A 16,523-nucleotide genomic window follows, 5' to 3' on the forward strand; every position below is an offset into this window, starting at 1 on the left:
ATAATAATAATATATATATATATATATATATATATATATATATATATATATATATTATTATTATTATATATATATATTTTTTTTTCATGAATTGTATAAGCATTTAATTTAACATCTTAATAATGAGTGATTGAAGCTGTCCACCAAGTGGATTTATGCCGGTCTTGTACTTGAATTGTGTCTCCATGTCATACATTCATGTGTTAAGAGTACATTTTGAAGATGTTGCCATATGTAATAATGTTATCCTGATTAAAAGAACAACTTTTAAATTAAGAGAAGAGGTCACAGACAGAGTATGTTTGGATTGTTGAAAGCTATACCAAGCAAGGCACAAACACTAGTTTTATCAGTCATGTTTAGAATTCATAAGTTGTGCAATAAATAATAGGGTACAACGAGGCTAAAGGCTTAGTGGGGTAAAAGGCTCTTTTAAAAAAATGTTTTCCCAAAACACTAAATAGAACCAAAAACTACCTTTCCTAAACACCTGTTTGTCACTAAGCACTGCACTATCTTCCTCTTCCATGAGATCATTGCATTTAAGGTCTAAAGGTTGATTTTGAGGCAATTTGATCTAATATTTAATAATTTTTAAAATGTTGCAAATTTATGTAGCTAGTGAATATCCTGAAAATTATTACATTTATGTTTAAACAAAATACTTGTAATTTTCATTGAAAGTTGACATTGATAGTATTTGTGGTAAAAAGCCCTCCTGTTGCAGGGGCTAAAGGCCCCTATTAAACACATTGTTTTTCTTAATTGGGGGAATAGATTTGAATGAAAATGTTTCAAAGTGGACTCACACTGACTGATCCAATCAAAATGGAGGTTTATGTTTATAGAACACTTGAGATGTTATGAAATGTCAAATGTGATTGAAATGAACAAGACATTATACACCCTTTTCTAAAGTGGTTCTTTTTAATAAGCCCTATCTTAATACCACAATTACCCCAAATTAATGTCATCCTGAAAAAAATGAAAAGAAATGAAAGGTAGTTTTAAGCCTGTATGTAATGTTCTGTATTGGATACATATTCACTTGACTAAACAGTACCATTTTATTGTAGATTTTGCAGTGCGAGTTCATTTTATACATGCAAGTTAACAGATGAACAATTATTTATGGCAGAATTGAAGGTTGGACGAAGACCGGATGGTTGTGCAGGTTAAGGTCACTCACAAAGTTTTAAGTTTAATGGAACAATTACAACTGTATGTTTCAATATTAGAACATTAATAGAGCAAAGAGAATTAATAAAAGAGGCATCATTTGGAAAGTTCTCTTGTGTTAAACTAAAAATGTTAGTTTTTATTTATTTTAAGTAATACAATTCTTGAATTATACACATAATTCTGATTGAATCATACACATCTTATAGAAAATCAAAGTTTTAGGACAGTTTAAAGAAAGTTCACATTCATTTAGTTGTTCCTCCCTTGATGGTGATGAATTCATGAACAGCTCTAGATATTACTCCACTGGATGATGGGAAAAACAAAGAAAACATGGTTAATTGTTATCATTTCATGTTTGCAATTACAGAATTTTAGTTTGTTTACATTAAGTGAAAAGTTACTCCAGATTAACACACATTCATTTCTTTCTATAACTTTCTTATATACTCTCTGTCTTAAGACATGGCTGACACTGTAAGGCTTTGCTTCGCCAGTGGGCCGTCCATCAGGACTGTACTCTGAGAACCCTTGCCACTCTGATGGGACAGAAAAACTGGAACAGAAAGAACGCTTCGGTCATTCAGTGTTGCAAATATGCATGTAAACATTGGCAAGATCAAATTGAGGAGTTATAAATGAGTAGAAAAACAATAAGAAAGCACTTGTTTATTTGACAGTGAAGCACATGGAGAACAAGCAAACAAAACTTCCTGCCATCTCGTCATAGCTGGGATTCCATCCACATATATTTATGCAACTTTTGGGATATCAAATAAAAAATGCCACAATAATACATCATTCATTTAGAAAATATCAATATCATGACATAGAATCTCAAATGTTGCTTGGGTTATTCTAAAAATGCTGGAGCCAAGACAGGTGTCGTGCCAAGGTACTTACCCCTGAAAGGAAGTGTATCCCCGGTCTCGGGAGCGCGCTCGCGTTCAGCAGAAGGTGGGTCATTGGTTTGACCAAGGTAAATGAAACTATAACACATGAATTGTTGAAGTTATAGTTTTACTATTGTTGTTTTATCAACGAGGTTTAGCATAGACCGCTATCACGTGGCCCATCTATCAAAATTAATTATTATCTGTAGGCTAACGATCGAACTTCATTGAACTGAATTGATCGATTCTCACGAGAATGTCTAAAGTTACTGAAAAACCAAGACGAATTTCACTCAAAGCAAACAGCCTGTGGATATTAAATTGTTCTGAATCCCCACTCCTCCTTCCATGGTGAATTATTATCAAAATTATTTAATAATGCATTGCACTTAAATAGTAGGCTGGTCAATGTCATACACAAAAAGCGATTGTACAGATGATGGCCTATCATCAAGTGTTTTATTTTTTTGAATACTTTACATCATGTCTAATAACAGCAGTGAATATGGACACATTTCTCGTTTCCTGACAAAAGTTATAGTGGGATACCGATTTTTTCAGACCGTATTTTCGACCTGCCAAAATATGTATCCCCCCCTCCAAAATCTTCAGATGATGGCCTATCATCAAGTGTTTTATTTTTTTAATACTTTACATTATGTCTAATAACAGCAGTGAATATGGACACTTTTCTTGTTTCCTGACAAGTTATAGTGGGATACAGATTTTTTCAGATTTTTATCAGGGGATGTTTTGGCAATCCAAATAATTGTCCTTATAATTGCTGTTAAACATCTTATCCAGCTATCAGAATTATTCCATACTTACCTAAAAAGTATTTGTGTGAAAAATGAAGAATTATAGATGCATGCTCTGTGTTTTTTGTTTTGTTTCTAAGATGACCTGACTGACATATGTCACTTCTGTGGATCAGAAGGGCCTGAGGCAGATTTGAGTTGGGTAAATCAAACTTAAGAAATGTGAAATAAAATATGTTTTGTTAAAAAGTTTTTAAGAATTTTCTTTTATTTTCTTGTATTGTTATTGTTATGGATATTTCTATTCTATTTTACCCAGGACTAACAAACATTTCATTACTCTTTTATCTCCACATGAATTACTGTATATTAAAAATATAACATCAGTTACACAGGAATGAAAATTTGCTGCCTCTTACTGAAGACCCAAAAATCCAAATAATTTGTTTTCCAGATTCAGTGTGACATTTGTTTGCGGTGGTTCCACCATATGTGCGTTCAAGGCCCACCAACGGAGGAGGCCTTCCTGTGTACTGCTTGTACTACTTAGTTTTGTGTACATTATTGTTCTGGAGGAATTTATGCATTAAATCTTGTTGTATTACATTACACCGTCCAAGTTTGTGTCTTCTTATCTTAAAATTATTATTTTTTGCTTGAAAAATGGCTTACAATATATTAATTAATAAAATATTTGCAGATTAACTTTCTTTCGATTGATTAATAAACTACTGCGATGGACTGGCGACCTGTCCAGGGTGTCCCCCGCCTTTCGCCCAATGTTAGCTGGGATAGGCTCCAGCCCCCCGCGACCCTGTACACAGGATAAGCGGTTGACGATGGATGGATGGATGGATGGATTAATAAACTAATACCTGGTATGTATACAGCATGTCAAAAACAGTCGCCAAAGTTATTGTCTTACTGTATATTTTGTACATTCAAGTGATGAAGAAAGTGGACACTGGATCTACTGTGTGTATCCTATTATACATTAAAACTGAAAGTGTACTGGAGACTCACTTCAAGTTCAGGCCTAAACTTTAAGAATTCCTAGATGCAAAAGGGGAGTACAAGTGTTCTGGTGTGTGGAAGTGTTCGATGTTCATCTTGCAGGAGCTTTGGTGTTTGTTGAGGAGAAACTGAAACTGTTTCATAGTCTGGTGGTGGCAGCGCGGATGCTCTGGTACCTCCTGCCAGAGGGTAGAATGGTGAAGTGTGTGTGTGGAGTCCTTCATGATGCTGACGGCCCTCCAAATACACTGAGCATTGCAGATGTCATAGATTGGTGGGAGTGCAGTTCCTATGATCTTACTAGCTGTCTTCACTATTGGCTGCGGTCGGAGGCCCTACAATTCCCACGCCAGAAAGTGATGCAACTGACTGAAACACTCTCTATAGTATCTCTGTAGAATGTGGTGAGGATGGGTGGTGGGGGGGCTTTCCTTGCTTTCTTGGCGCCACAGGAATTGGAGACGTTGATAGGCCATCATCTGTGCAATATGGAGAGGGGGGTACTTTTTATAGCAGGTTTAAATACGGTCTGAAAAAATCTGTATCCCACTATAACTTTTGTCAGGAAACAAGAAATGTGTCCATATTCACTGCTGTTATTAGACATGATGTAAAGTATTCAAAAAAATAAAACACTTGATGATAGGCCATCATCTGTACAATCGCTTTTTGTGTATGACATTGACCAGCCTACTATTTAAGTGCAATGCATTATTAAATAATTTTGATAATAATTCACCATGGAAGGAGGAGTGGGGATTCAGAACAATTTAATATCCACAGGCTGTTTGCTTTGAGTGAAATTCGTCTTGGTTTTTCAGTAACTTTAGACATTCTCGTGAGAATCGATCAATTCAGTTCAATGAAGTTCGATCGTTAGCCTACAGATAATAATTAATTTTGATAGATGGGCCACGTGATAGTGGTCTATGCTAAACCTCGTTGATAAAACAACAATAGTAAAACTATAACTTCAACAATTCATGTGTTATAGTTTCATTTACCTTGGTCAAACCAATGACCCACCTTCTGCTGAACGCGAGCGCGCTCCCGCGACCGGGGATACACTTCCTTTCAGGGGTAAGTACCTTGGCACGACACCTGTCATCAATATGACTGGCTACTTTTGCCTCCTAGAATAATAGGCATCTCCAACTGAACGCTAGCAAACATAAATTTCATCAGAGCATTTTGTCTGCACACTCTGAACCGCATGTAGGAATTTATTGCATTTAATAAAAGAGCCAAACATGCATCAACTGCCATTTTCATTTCAATCTTGTGCCCATTTTCCCAGAAGGGATTATTTTGTTCTCTTAAACATATGGGATAAATTGTTCTTGCAATAGTCCACATATTTTCTGGTAAATTAAAATTGTATCTTCGATTTAAGCATGACTATATCTTAAATGTTCTATCTTATGTGGCCACAGGAAAATGACACAGGACCAACAAATACAAATGGGGTTCTTATTTTATTCCTTATAATCAGTTAGGAGTTTCTGTTTCTCTTCTGGCAGTTACAGGCAGAAAACTCACAATAACACAAAATACAGTGCCAGTGTATCTTTAAATCACACAGCAGATTGTTTCCCAAAAATAAAGGAAAATGTAAAAGAAAGTACAACGTGTCACCTCTTTTTGGGTGCAATAATCAAAAGACAATGCAAATACTGGAACACCAGTGACAATAATACGGTAGTGGTACTTTCTAGAAAGAAAACATAAAATCTTAGAACTGCATGAACAGTTAGGCTAAAATAACACTCACAAAATACACCTGAAATGACATAGTATGTATATTACTCACTTTCTCCCGTGTTTCTCACGTTACACACTGTTAAATCACTTCAACGCAAACAGGCCTCGTCTGTACATGCGGCGCGTCAGCTCAGCCACACTCACACATTCACGCAATCCTGCGTAAACATCCAACTCCCTGAATGATGACAAATTAGACTCGAACAGCAGTCATACACACATGTGCAGCCTAACTCTGCGACTTCCTCATCGCGCGTTCATGATCATTTGTTCATGCGCATACGCAATGACGTCACCCGATGCCTCTTAAAGGACCCTTCAATACATATAGTACATATTCTACAGATATGTCTCTTATTCAAATTAAAAGCATAAAGGACCCTACCCAACACCTGGTTACATTCTCCCCTGCATGAGAGTAAGCGGCCTCGATTACTCATTAAAGGTCAGAGTATTCTTAACCTCCTTAACTGCTTCCCGGAACAGAACGGAACTCAAATCAGCCAATATCTGTGAAACTGCTGCCGGACTTATAGACGTACAATCTAAGACAGACTTTGGCTCATGGTGCACATTTGAATGCCGTCCAGCATTTGACCTCCTACTACATCTGCGTGGTGCCGCAACAGGGAGAGTTAACACACTAGTAGCTGCATCCAGCCTTTCCGCAGTCTCCAAGGCCTCAGCAGGCTCTTGTTGGTCAACGGACTGGGTACTAAGACCTCTTACTGTAGGCGTAAGAGACCTCTCCTCCCTCAAAACGACACCCTCCTCTGACTCCTCAGACTCCACTTCACTAAGGGACTCAGACATCTCCTCCCGCACCTTAGGCAGTCTCCTAGGGGCGGGAATAGGCGGACTCACACAGGACCTGATGTCTACTCTGTTAACTCTCTTTGTCGGCCCTCCTTCCAACGGCTCCACTGTGTAGGTGTTGTCCACGATTCCTACTACTTGATATACGATTGGCCCCCAGGCATCCTGGATCTTGTGACGGCCTACTGGTCTGCTCCTCAGGTACACGAGTGCTCCGACCTCGATCTTTGGGCAATAGACTCTATCCTTTTGCAAGGAAATGCGCTCAGCAGCCTTCTGTTCAGAATATTCTCTTGCCCTGGCATGAGCATCATTCAGACGCCTTTGGTGAACCAACAGCCAGTCGTGTTTCTGGTCAAAAACTCGCTCTTGTCCTAGAAGGGCATCCACAGGCAGGTAAGGATCAACCCCAAACAATAAATAATATGGAGAATATCCAGTAGTCGCGTGAGGCGTTGCATTGTACGCAAAAACCAACTCTGGTAAGTATTCAGGCCACCGTCGTTTCTTTTCAGGTGGCAGTGTTCTCAACAGGTCATGTAGCGTCCTGTTGAACCGCTCACACTGAGCGTTGCCAGTGGGGTGATATGGTGTGGTGCGGCTCTTTTTCACCCCATAGAGCTTACAAAGTTCAGCCACAACCTCGCTCTCAAAATTACGCCCCTGATCGGAATGCAGACGTGCAGGAATACCATACTTCATAAACCATTCCCGAAGCAGCACCTTGGCTGTGGTATCTGCTTTTTGATCTCGGGTGGGGAAGGCCTGAGTGAACTTCGTAAAGATGTCAGTGACTACCAGAACATTCTCTTGACCATTGGTTGCGGGTTCCAACACCGTAAAATCCACAGCAATCACCTCAAGCGGTCCAGAAGCCAAGAACGATTTCATGGGAGGGTGGACCCTCGGCTGCGGCATCTTGGTCATCACACAACGTTGACAATCTTTAATCCATTTGTCCACATCGTGGTGCATTCCTACCCAAAAACACCGTCGCCTCAGCAAGTGGAGGGTGCGCTCGATACCTTGGTGTCCCATAGAATCATGCACATACTCCAGAACAGGCTTCTTCAAATTGAGAGGTAACAAGAGCTGATAACATTCCCCGTGTCTCACATCCTCAAAGACACGGTACAATAGACCCTGGCGCTCCTTCATGCTGTTCCAGTGCTTCAGCATTGACCGAACAGGTTTTGGTAGAGCTTTTAGTTCTTTACCATAGGGTCTTCTCTTTTGATCCCAAAACTTCCTGAATCCGCCAATCACAGGGTCTTGCAGTTGAAAGCGGATCAATTCATCATTTGAATAACCTGGAAAGGTGGGTGTATTTCCTTGACCCAATCCATTACCATCATTCAGGGAGTTTGGCACTACAGCCCGCATTTGCCTCACTTGACAGCTGTGCATCCCAGCAGCCACAAGTGCTGAATCCAGGTCGGAACCTCTGTGAATCCAACCGCAGACGGCCACACATCCATCGTACTCTGCATCCTCTGAGGCTGGCTCAGGCTCCCCTGCAAATGGCTGCCTAGATAGTGTGTCAGCCACTGTGTTCCGATACCCCCGGACGATACTGGACATCGAAATCAAAGACGGATAGTTGTGAAATCCATCTTTGTTCAATCGCTCCAAACTTTGCTGTTTTCAAGTGGCACAGAGGATTATTGTCAGTTATCACAGTAAATTTGGATCCCAGCAAATACCCCCCGAAACTTCTCAACGATCGCCCACTTGAGAGCAAGGAGCTCGAGCTTCATGCTGCTATAATTTCTGTCATTTTTTTCTGCGTCTCTCAGCCGTCTACTAGCAAAGGCAATAACACGTTTTAGATCTCCTTGTTTCTGATATAAAATGGCGCCTAGCCCCTGATTACTGGCATCTGTCTCCACAATAAAGGGTTTCGAATAATCAGCCACCCCTAAGACAGGTGCACTAGTAAGCCGATCTTTGAGGGTGTCAAAAGCGGTTTGACATTGTTCAGTCCATAGACTCCCCAACAAGACATTAGTTCTGTTGGAGCTTTCAGTGGTCAGACATGAATTCACCACATCATGAAGTGGGCCAGCTATCTTGGAGAACCCCTGAATAAACCGTCTGTAGTAACTACAGAGCCCAAGGAATGATCTCAATTCCTTCAGTGTAGACGGAACCGGCCACTGTTTTATAACTGCCACTTTCTGAGGGTCTGTGCCAATACCATCGGCAGATATCTGATGTCCCAGAAACACAACCTCCGACTGAAGAAAGTGACATTTTTCTAACTTGACCTTGAGACCAGTGTCCTGCAGCCTGCTCAGTACAGTTTCCAGCCTTACCAAGTGCTCCCGAATGTTGAAGAATACACCAGGATATCATCTAGGTAAACTAACAGAATCTGGAAAACAAGATCATTCATGGTAGCCTGCATCAGTCTTTGGAAGGTTGCAGGTCCATTGCAGACCCGAACGGCATACGCAAGAATTCAAAGAGGCCAAAAGGGGTTGAGAAAGCCGTCTTGTGCCTGTCTTCTTCTGCCATGGCCACCTGATGATAGCCGCTTGCTAAATCAATTGTCGAGAAGAAACAAGCCCCCTGCAGAGCATCAAAGCTCTCATCGATTCGAGGTAAGGGAAATGCATCTTTTTTTGTTTTCTGATTTAGTTTACGGTAATCTACACATAGCCTGATACTGCCGTCTGCTTTACGTACCAGCACGATTGGCGATGCATAGGCACTATTACTATCTTGTATGACTCTTTTCCTTAACAGTTGTGAGATGTGATCCTTCACTTCTTTATACTGATTAGGAGGAATTCGACGATAGGGCTGTGTGACGGGCTCATCGTCAGTTAAGTGAATTTCATGTCTGATCTTGTCTGTGTAACCTAGGTCTTCATCCTCTAGGGCAAATATATCGATGTATTTCGTCAACAATGACCTGAGCTGAGCTTGCTCAGACTCACTTCCTCCTACTTCAATCTTATCCAAGATAACCTGCACCCGGTCTCGGTCTTGCCCATCCCTCATGTTTAAAGTCACCTGTTCAAGGTCCGCGAGATCCGTTGAAATTTTACTTCACACCGTGGCGAGCCGTCCACACACTCTACTTTTGACAGGACACCCAGACTGGTCCTTGGTGACAACCACACGTCCTCCCGAGACAAATTCAGAATTTTTACAGGGATACAGGGACCATGCGAAGTTAACGAGGGTGGGTATGACTATCAGACCTCCTGGCAATGGAGTACGGAGTGGTTCTAACAACATAGGACTTCCTTGACCACCACCCCTATTGAAACCCGTCGTTGTTATTGTCACCACCGATTCTGCAGGTATGTGCTCTGTCCATTTTCCAGCAACACGCACAACGGATTTTCTGTTCACAGTACATGTCTGGACTTTCTGGAAAACATGTCTCCACTCAGGATCTAATTTTCCTCCTAAGGTGGTATCAAATTCTGCTTGGACCAGCTGTCCACATTGACTGATTATATTCATTCCTATGATGCATGGTACTGTGTTGCCAGAGCTGGAGATGTCTTTGACCACTAGGAAACCACAATTCGGTATCTTAATTCCCTCTGCCTCCACCTCAAGCTCTAAATAACCCAGGTAGGGTATATCCAGACCATTGGCCGCTGTGAGCTTTAGCCAACCAGCCATGCAGAGAATGTCGTCATCTTTACCACTCAAATGGTCTCTGAAAAACTGCTCATTTATGGTGCTAACCTGACTTCCTGTGTCCAATAGGCCTTTAGTAGTGACGCCACAAATTGAAAGGTCTACTACAGGACATGTACCAACAGCACGTTGCAATAACTGGTCACAGGTTGGAGGTGTATCTTTTGAGTCGATATGTCTCCCCCGAATTGCCTGACTCACAACAACCGAGGGCTCCCGTTTCCCTGGGAGTCAGAAGATATGGACCTAGCTGTTCTAGAGCTCTGCTTCTGAGGGCAATTCTTTGCCACATGTCCAGCGACTTGACACTTGAAACATATTGGTTGTCCATCCTCAGTGAATTTTGGCTGTGATCTAGGCCTAAAGGTTTCTACCCTTGTACTACCACCCCTTACTGTCAGATTTTTGACGGCTTGAGTGAGTTCACTAATTGCTTTGCCTTGTTCGCCACCACCTCGAGAACATCCTCTAAGGTGACACTCTTTTTCTCTTGCACCCTGAGAATTGAACACTGTGTCATGTTAGTACTACACCGAGACTTAGTTGTTTTTGCTGAGGGCTCTTCTACTGAACCACAGCCTTGCTTCATCTCAGCACCTCTATCATCGTACACCTAGGGTGATCTCTCACAAATTTGAGAAGCTCTCTTAGCAGAGATGGATCATGGACTCCTTCAACAAATTGATCTCTCAATGCCACCCTTTCGATTCGCAATAGCATTGGGAGAACATTTCGAAACTAAGCCAAGGGCTTGTGACAGGGCATGAGAAAAGTCTCTAATGTTTTCCCCTCTAGTTGTCTTCGGCTGTAAAAACTGTGGAGGAGCTGAGGTGTGCTACGTCTATCTCTAAACGCCTCCCTGAGGTACTCAAACAAATCGTCAACCCCATCATCAGTAACACTGCGAAGACGTACCTCTTCCAAGGCTGTACCCCTTAACAGAGACATAACAAAATCATACTGATCTTGGTCAGACTGGTGCCTAACACGCAGCACCCGCTCGACTTCCTCTATAAAATCATCGACTGACCTGCCATCTTTCTCCATATCGCCGCAATATGGTAATATGTGTCTTTCTCTCGGGACATACACATAAGACTTCTGATTCAGTGAGGAAATCGCAGCCATTGCTTGATCATGTTTACTTTGCAACTCTCTAATTTGCTCTGTTAAATTAGCTCGGCTAGGGTCATCATCTGGGTCTGACATTGTAAAATCTCACGTCCTTAAATGTCTCTATGTAAAACTCTGAAAAGGATAAGTGCTTGTTGAAGTCCTTCCAATCTGATGCAACACTGTCGAACAGTCTCTCTTAGCCCCTGGCGATGAGATCCAGCTGGGCCCTGGCGATCATCCACGACGATCCGTCTCTTTGCTCGCCACAGCCGTTCCTCCTCGCCTGCAGAAATCTTCAGTCTCCTCTTCACCACTACCGTATTACTGCACTGTACTTTTTTTTTTTTTTTTTATTATTGCACACTCCAATAAAAACTGATTTTCCTAACTCTCTTGGAAGACCCCACTTCTGGTACCAAAATTGTGGCCACAGGAAAATGACACAGGACCAACAAATACAAATGGGGTTCTTATTTTATTCCTTATAATCAGTTAGGAGTTTCTGTTTCTCTTCTGGCAGTTACAGGCAGAAAACTCACAATAACACAAAATACAGTGCCAGTGTATCTTTAAATCACACAGCAGATTGTTTCCCAAAAAATAAAGGAAAATGTAAAAGAAAGTACAACGTGTCACCTCTTTTTGGGTGCAATAATCAAAAAGACAATGCAAATACTGGAACACCAGTGACAATAATACGGTAGTGGTACTTTCTAGAAAGAAAACATAAAATCTTAGAACTGCATGAACAGTTAGGCTAAAATAACACTCACAAAATACACCTGAAATGACATAGTATGTATATTACTCACTTTCTCCCGTGTTTCTCACGTTACACACTGTTAAATCACTTCAACGCAAACAGGCCTCGTCTGTACATGCGGCGCGTCAGCTCAGCCACACTCACACATTCACGCAATCCTGCGTAAACATCCAACTCCCTGAATGATGACAAATTAGACTCGAACAGCAGTCATACACACATGTGCAGCCTAACTCTGCGACTTCCTCATCGCGCGTTCATGATCATTTGTTCATGCGCATACGCAATGACGTCACCCGATGCCTCTTAAAGGACCCTTCAATACATATAGTACATATTCTACAGATATGTCTCTTATTCAAATTAAAAGCATAAAGGACCCTACCCAACACCTGGTTACACTTAAATAGCAAAATTTCAATAAAACTCTTTTACAATGTCCTCTCTAGTGGCGTCATAGGGTAGACCTCTCATGTGAACGAGGTTCTCCAGATTAGACAAACTCTGATGTGTTACTGATACAGGGCTACTGTTTCCTGTGGATAAAATTATTACAAAAATCACAATGAACAATTTCACCGATTTTCACTTTGCGCAGCATGACCGCATCCGTGGCCCCTAGTGTAATAGCTGAAGTCTCGTTTCATCCTCTTCCATACGGCACATGTATCTCACTCTTCCTGCTGGAAAAAATGTCAATGTACCTACATGTGAAGTAAAAAAAGAAGCAAAAACTTTGTAAACATGTTAAACCTTGATCAGTACTTAGCTATTCAACCAGTTAGTGGCTGTTCAACCGCAAATACAAAACAGCTGCGTTTGTTACACACCGCATTATGGTAACATATTACGAGGACAAAAACATAGGCCTACCACACTGAAAACACTGTACTGTACACTTATGTGGGATTTTGAGTCACTTTGAAATGAATAACTTTGCATCTTCACACTTTAAACCAATGATATTCCCCAAATGTTGTCCCAATTGGCCAGAGTTGTCTAAATGAGCAATTTCATAGAACAATGTTGTTAATTTGTGAGTTCTCAGCATGCATTGCAACATGAATAAATTATGAAATTAGTGTTATAGACGTATTTTTTGCTGTTTGCTGACTTAATTTAGGCTGTTAATGTTGTTTTTTGTTGCCACTGTTAGTCAGTTGTTGTGTGGTGTTGTTAGAAGCTCATCTTTTAACTTGAGTTCAAAGGTTTGTTGATAGTCATCATTATTGAGGTTTCTGTGTTAATGGGATAGTTCACCAAAAAATTAAAATCCTCTCATCATTTACTCACCCTCATGCCATCCCAGATGTGCATAACTTTCTTTCTTCACCAGAACACATTTGAAGAAAAGTAGAAAAATATCTTGTCTTAGAAGGTCCTTAAAATGCAAGTCGATGGTGATCAGACTTTTGAAGCTCCAAAAATCACCGACAGTCATCATAAACATCATCAATACGACTCCAGCGGTGAAATTAATGTCTTCTAAAGCAACATGAAAAAGATCAATATATAAGTACTTTTTAACCCTAAATCATCGCTTCTGTTCAGTGGCAGTATACACGTGTGTCGTAATCGCGTTTGCACATTCAAATGTTAACTGATGCAGATGTGACACACATGGAAGAGCAGCGCTGTTTACGAGTGAGTAGGAGGAACAGTCTACAGAAGCATAGTTGATTTTGGTTTAGATACAGTGGGTACGGAAAGTATTCAGACCCCCTTAAATTTTTCACTCTTTGTTATATTGCAGCCATTTGCTAAAATCATTTAAGTTCATTTTTTTTCCTCATTATTGTACACACAGCACCCCATATTGACAGAAAAACACAGAATTGTTGACATTTTTGCACATTTATTAAAAAAGAAAAACTGAAATATCACATATCAATACTTTCCATATCCACTGTATGTATTGATCACAATGATGCATTTGTGTGCTTATTCTGAATGTCTCAACCAGGAGAACGTAAGATTATGTCCGTAATATGCCAACATGAAGACGTCACACAAGAGACTGCATGAACTCGCCGCTCTCGTGAAGCCTAACAGAAGTGATGGACTATAATTAAAAAATACTTGAATATTGATATTTTTTCAAACCATAAGTGATCGTATCGCTTTAGAAGACATCAATTTAACCACTGGAGGCGTATAGATGTCGTTTATACTGACTGTCTGTGATTTTTGGAGCTTCAAAAGTCTGATCACCATCCACTTTTTAAGGACCTTTCAGAGCTGAGATATTTTTCAAATTTTGTTCAAATGTGTTCTGCTGAAGAAAAAAGTCATACACACCTGTGATATCATGAGGGTGAGTAAATGATTAGAGAATTTTACTTTTTTGGTGAACTATCCCTTTAAGGGTTGAGGTGTATTGTGTGTCTACATCAAATAATCATACATACTGCCTTTCCTCGCAAGAATTACCTGCCTTCAGAGGCAAAGTTTGTAGCTAACTTCATGTCAAGGTAATTTAAAGCCATATGTAAGATTGAAATGGTGACACAATGAAAGTTCTCATATTGAGAATTGATAGTTGGCAGAACAAGAAATTAGTAGTTCTCTCAACAAGAAGTTTTTGCATTTGAATAAATAAACACACTGAATAAACAAAGCAACATTACTGAGGACAATTATTATGAGAGAACTATTATGAGACATACTGCATCATGTTGCTTTTTTAAGTTTGCATTTTTTTGTTTTACAGGATAGTGCACAAATTCCTGTGGATGGTTCGTGATGAAATGCATATAGATGTTCGAAAATAAATGTCATGCTTTTGTGTCAAGCGTTACCTCTCGATATACTAACCTGTTTCCCATGACTTCTCTGTTCCTCTCTAGGGCCTTTTCAGCCATCTCTTTTGTTGCAAAGGCATCTCCTGAGTTTCTACCTCTCTTGTACTCTACTCCTCTACTGTCCATCCTCCACAATCTCCAACCCTGTTTTGAGAATGTCTAGTAACACTAATGAAGCATGAGGTTTTTATTAGTACCATGGTAATGCAATTAACATTTTTAAAGTGACTTAGAAAAGAAAAGGACTGAATGATATCTTTCTCTGTGCAGCTGAAGGGAAACCTTGGAGTCACACCACTCCATCTGACTCTGAACTGTCCTCCGTAGTGTTCATTATGGCATCAGCATCACAGTTTGTTACTTCATAACATGTGTATGAAATGTATGACATCATCGATCCATTATAACAGATAAATCGGACATATGAATGAAGCAAAGTCAACGTCTATGTGCCTCAAAATTGCACATCAAAGCCAAATGCCTTCAATATAGCATTGCCCCAAGTACTGCTTGTGCTGATCCAATGCTTTGCCAACATCCTCCTCATGCTCTCTAGCTCAATGAGCACCTGTCCAGTTGGCCTGCCGTTCCTGAAGTGCATTATGGATCACTTGAACTCCACCTTGGATCCTGCAATCTACAAAAACAACAAATGAGGAACTGAACTACATGTAATCAACAGATCAATAGTCTAATCAAGTACGGAAACATAAACAGAAAATATGCTAATCAAAAAAGAAATGATTATTTAGATTGCTAAAGATCAAACAAGCACCAGAGAAGAAGTTCAACAAGTCATCTGGAGTACATGACCAGGGAAGACACCTGGCCTGGATGATGAACACTTCCTTTGACTGGGTCTCCTTGGTGGGAGTGTATTCTGGTAGACATCTTCTAGAGTCTAGGTTGTCTAAAACATTAAAGTAATAAGAACTCAGTTAAGCCAGTTCAGTCAATTATGTAAGGAGATCAATAAACATCTCTGGGCTGTAATGCCCTTGCCTTGAAGATGCTCTCAAATGTTTATTTACAAACGGGTCACGTACCTCAGAAGACAGACCTCTTTGAAAAGATGTCCATGAATGTTTGTCTTTATGGTTCGCTAATTAGCTCGCTGACCGTAAATGAATATCTCGAGCTCGTGCTGCTGTGATATGCGGAGCTCTAATGTAATATTCTCCACGCATGAAAACTGATGTCTCCTCATTCAGCGAGTAAGAGAGAACTAATGAGAGTTCCTGCTGAATGCCATATTGTAGGCCTACTGTTTAAATATCACTCATTTCTACTTTTGAAACTTAAAGTTTAAGCTGCTTTAACAAAGCATGTTTTTTTTTTCTTCTTTCAAACAAACATTTATTTTAAACAAAAATGTTTACAGTACATCATTTAAACACTAGGAGGTGCTTAATATGAATTTACATACACGGATGTTAAGGAGGTTACAAATTGTAATAGTTTTGATTGCCTTTTGTTTCAGGGAATAACGGATTGAGTCAATATAATGTTTCATTTCCTTTCTAAAAGTTATAAAACAGGTTTTTTTGGAAGAACATTTTAAATTCAGAATATGAAATTTCGCCAATATAAGAAAAGGATTTATAACATATTCATGACTACCTTTGTATTTTTGTTTCTCTAGAAGACCAAACAATACATGTTCCCATTATAAAACAAATTGAGCATCAATACACTTGGCAATAAAGTCGCATATATTTTGCCAAAAATCCTTTACAAATAGTGCCAAAATAAATGTATC

At 40.0% G+C, this 16,523-nt stretch overlaps 2 protein-coding genes across 2 annotated transcripts; both read right to left on the reverse strand.

The window, feature by feature from the left end:
• Positions 1-70: 70 nt before the first annotated feature.
• On the reverse strand, positions 71-8,005 carry LOC127641237 (uncharacterized). The gene is made up of 3 exons (XM_052124074.1): positions 5,658-8,005; positions 1,602-1,738; positions 71-1,488 (listed from the first exon to the last, which is right to left on the reverse strand). The coding sequence occupies exon 1, from the start codon at positions 8,003-8,005 to the stop codon at positions 6,041-6,043; it is 1,965 nt and encodes a 654-aa protein (XP_051980034.1). The 3' UTR covers positions 71-1,488; positions 1,602-1,738; positions 5,658-6,040.
• A 1,473-nt stretch (positions 8,006-9,478) lies between these two features.
• Positions 9,479-15,702, reverse strand: grsf1 (G-rich RNA sequence binding factor 1; the record flags this gene model as incomplete). Its single annotated transcript, XM_052124097.1, is given in 9 exon segments — positions 9,479-10,188; positions 11,000-11,018; positions 12,399-12,467; positions 12,568-12,667; positions 14,778-14,869; positions 14,962-15,044; positions 15,047-15,135; positions 15,248-15,401; positions 15,540-15,702. Coding segments are annotated over 9 exon segments (1,479 nt in total), but the record flags the coding sequence as incomplete, so codon positions are not given.
• Positions 15,703-16,523: the final 821 nt, after the last annotated feature.

This window comes from Xyrauchen texanus, chromosome 4 (genome assembly GCF_025860055.1).
Source record: "Xyrauchen texanus isolate HMW12.3.18 chromosome 4, RBS_HiC_50CHRs, whole genome shotgun sequence".
Lineage (NCBI taxonomy): Eukaryota > Metazoa > Chordata > Actinopteri > Cypriniformes > Catostomidae > Xyrauchen > Xyrauchen texanus.

Bases quoted from the DNA above. Each gene is read 5' to 3' on its own strand.
- LOC127641237 (XM_052124074.1), bottom strand. From the start codon at position 8,005: ATGTCCAGTATCGTCCGGGGGTATCGGAACACAGTGGCTGACACACTA.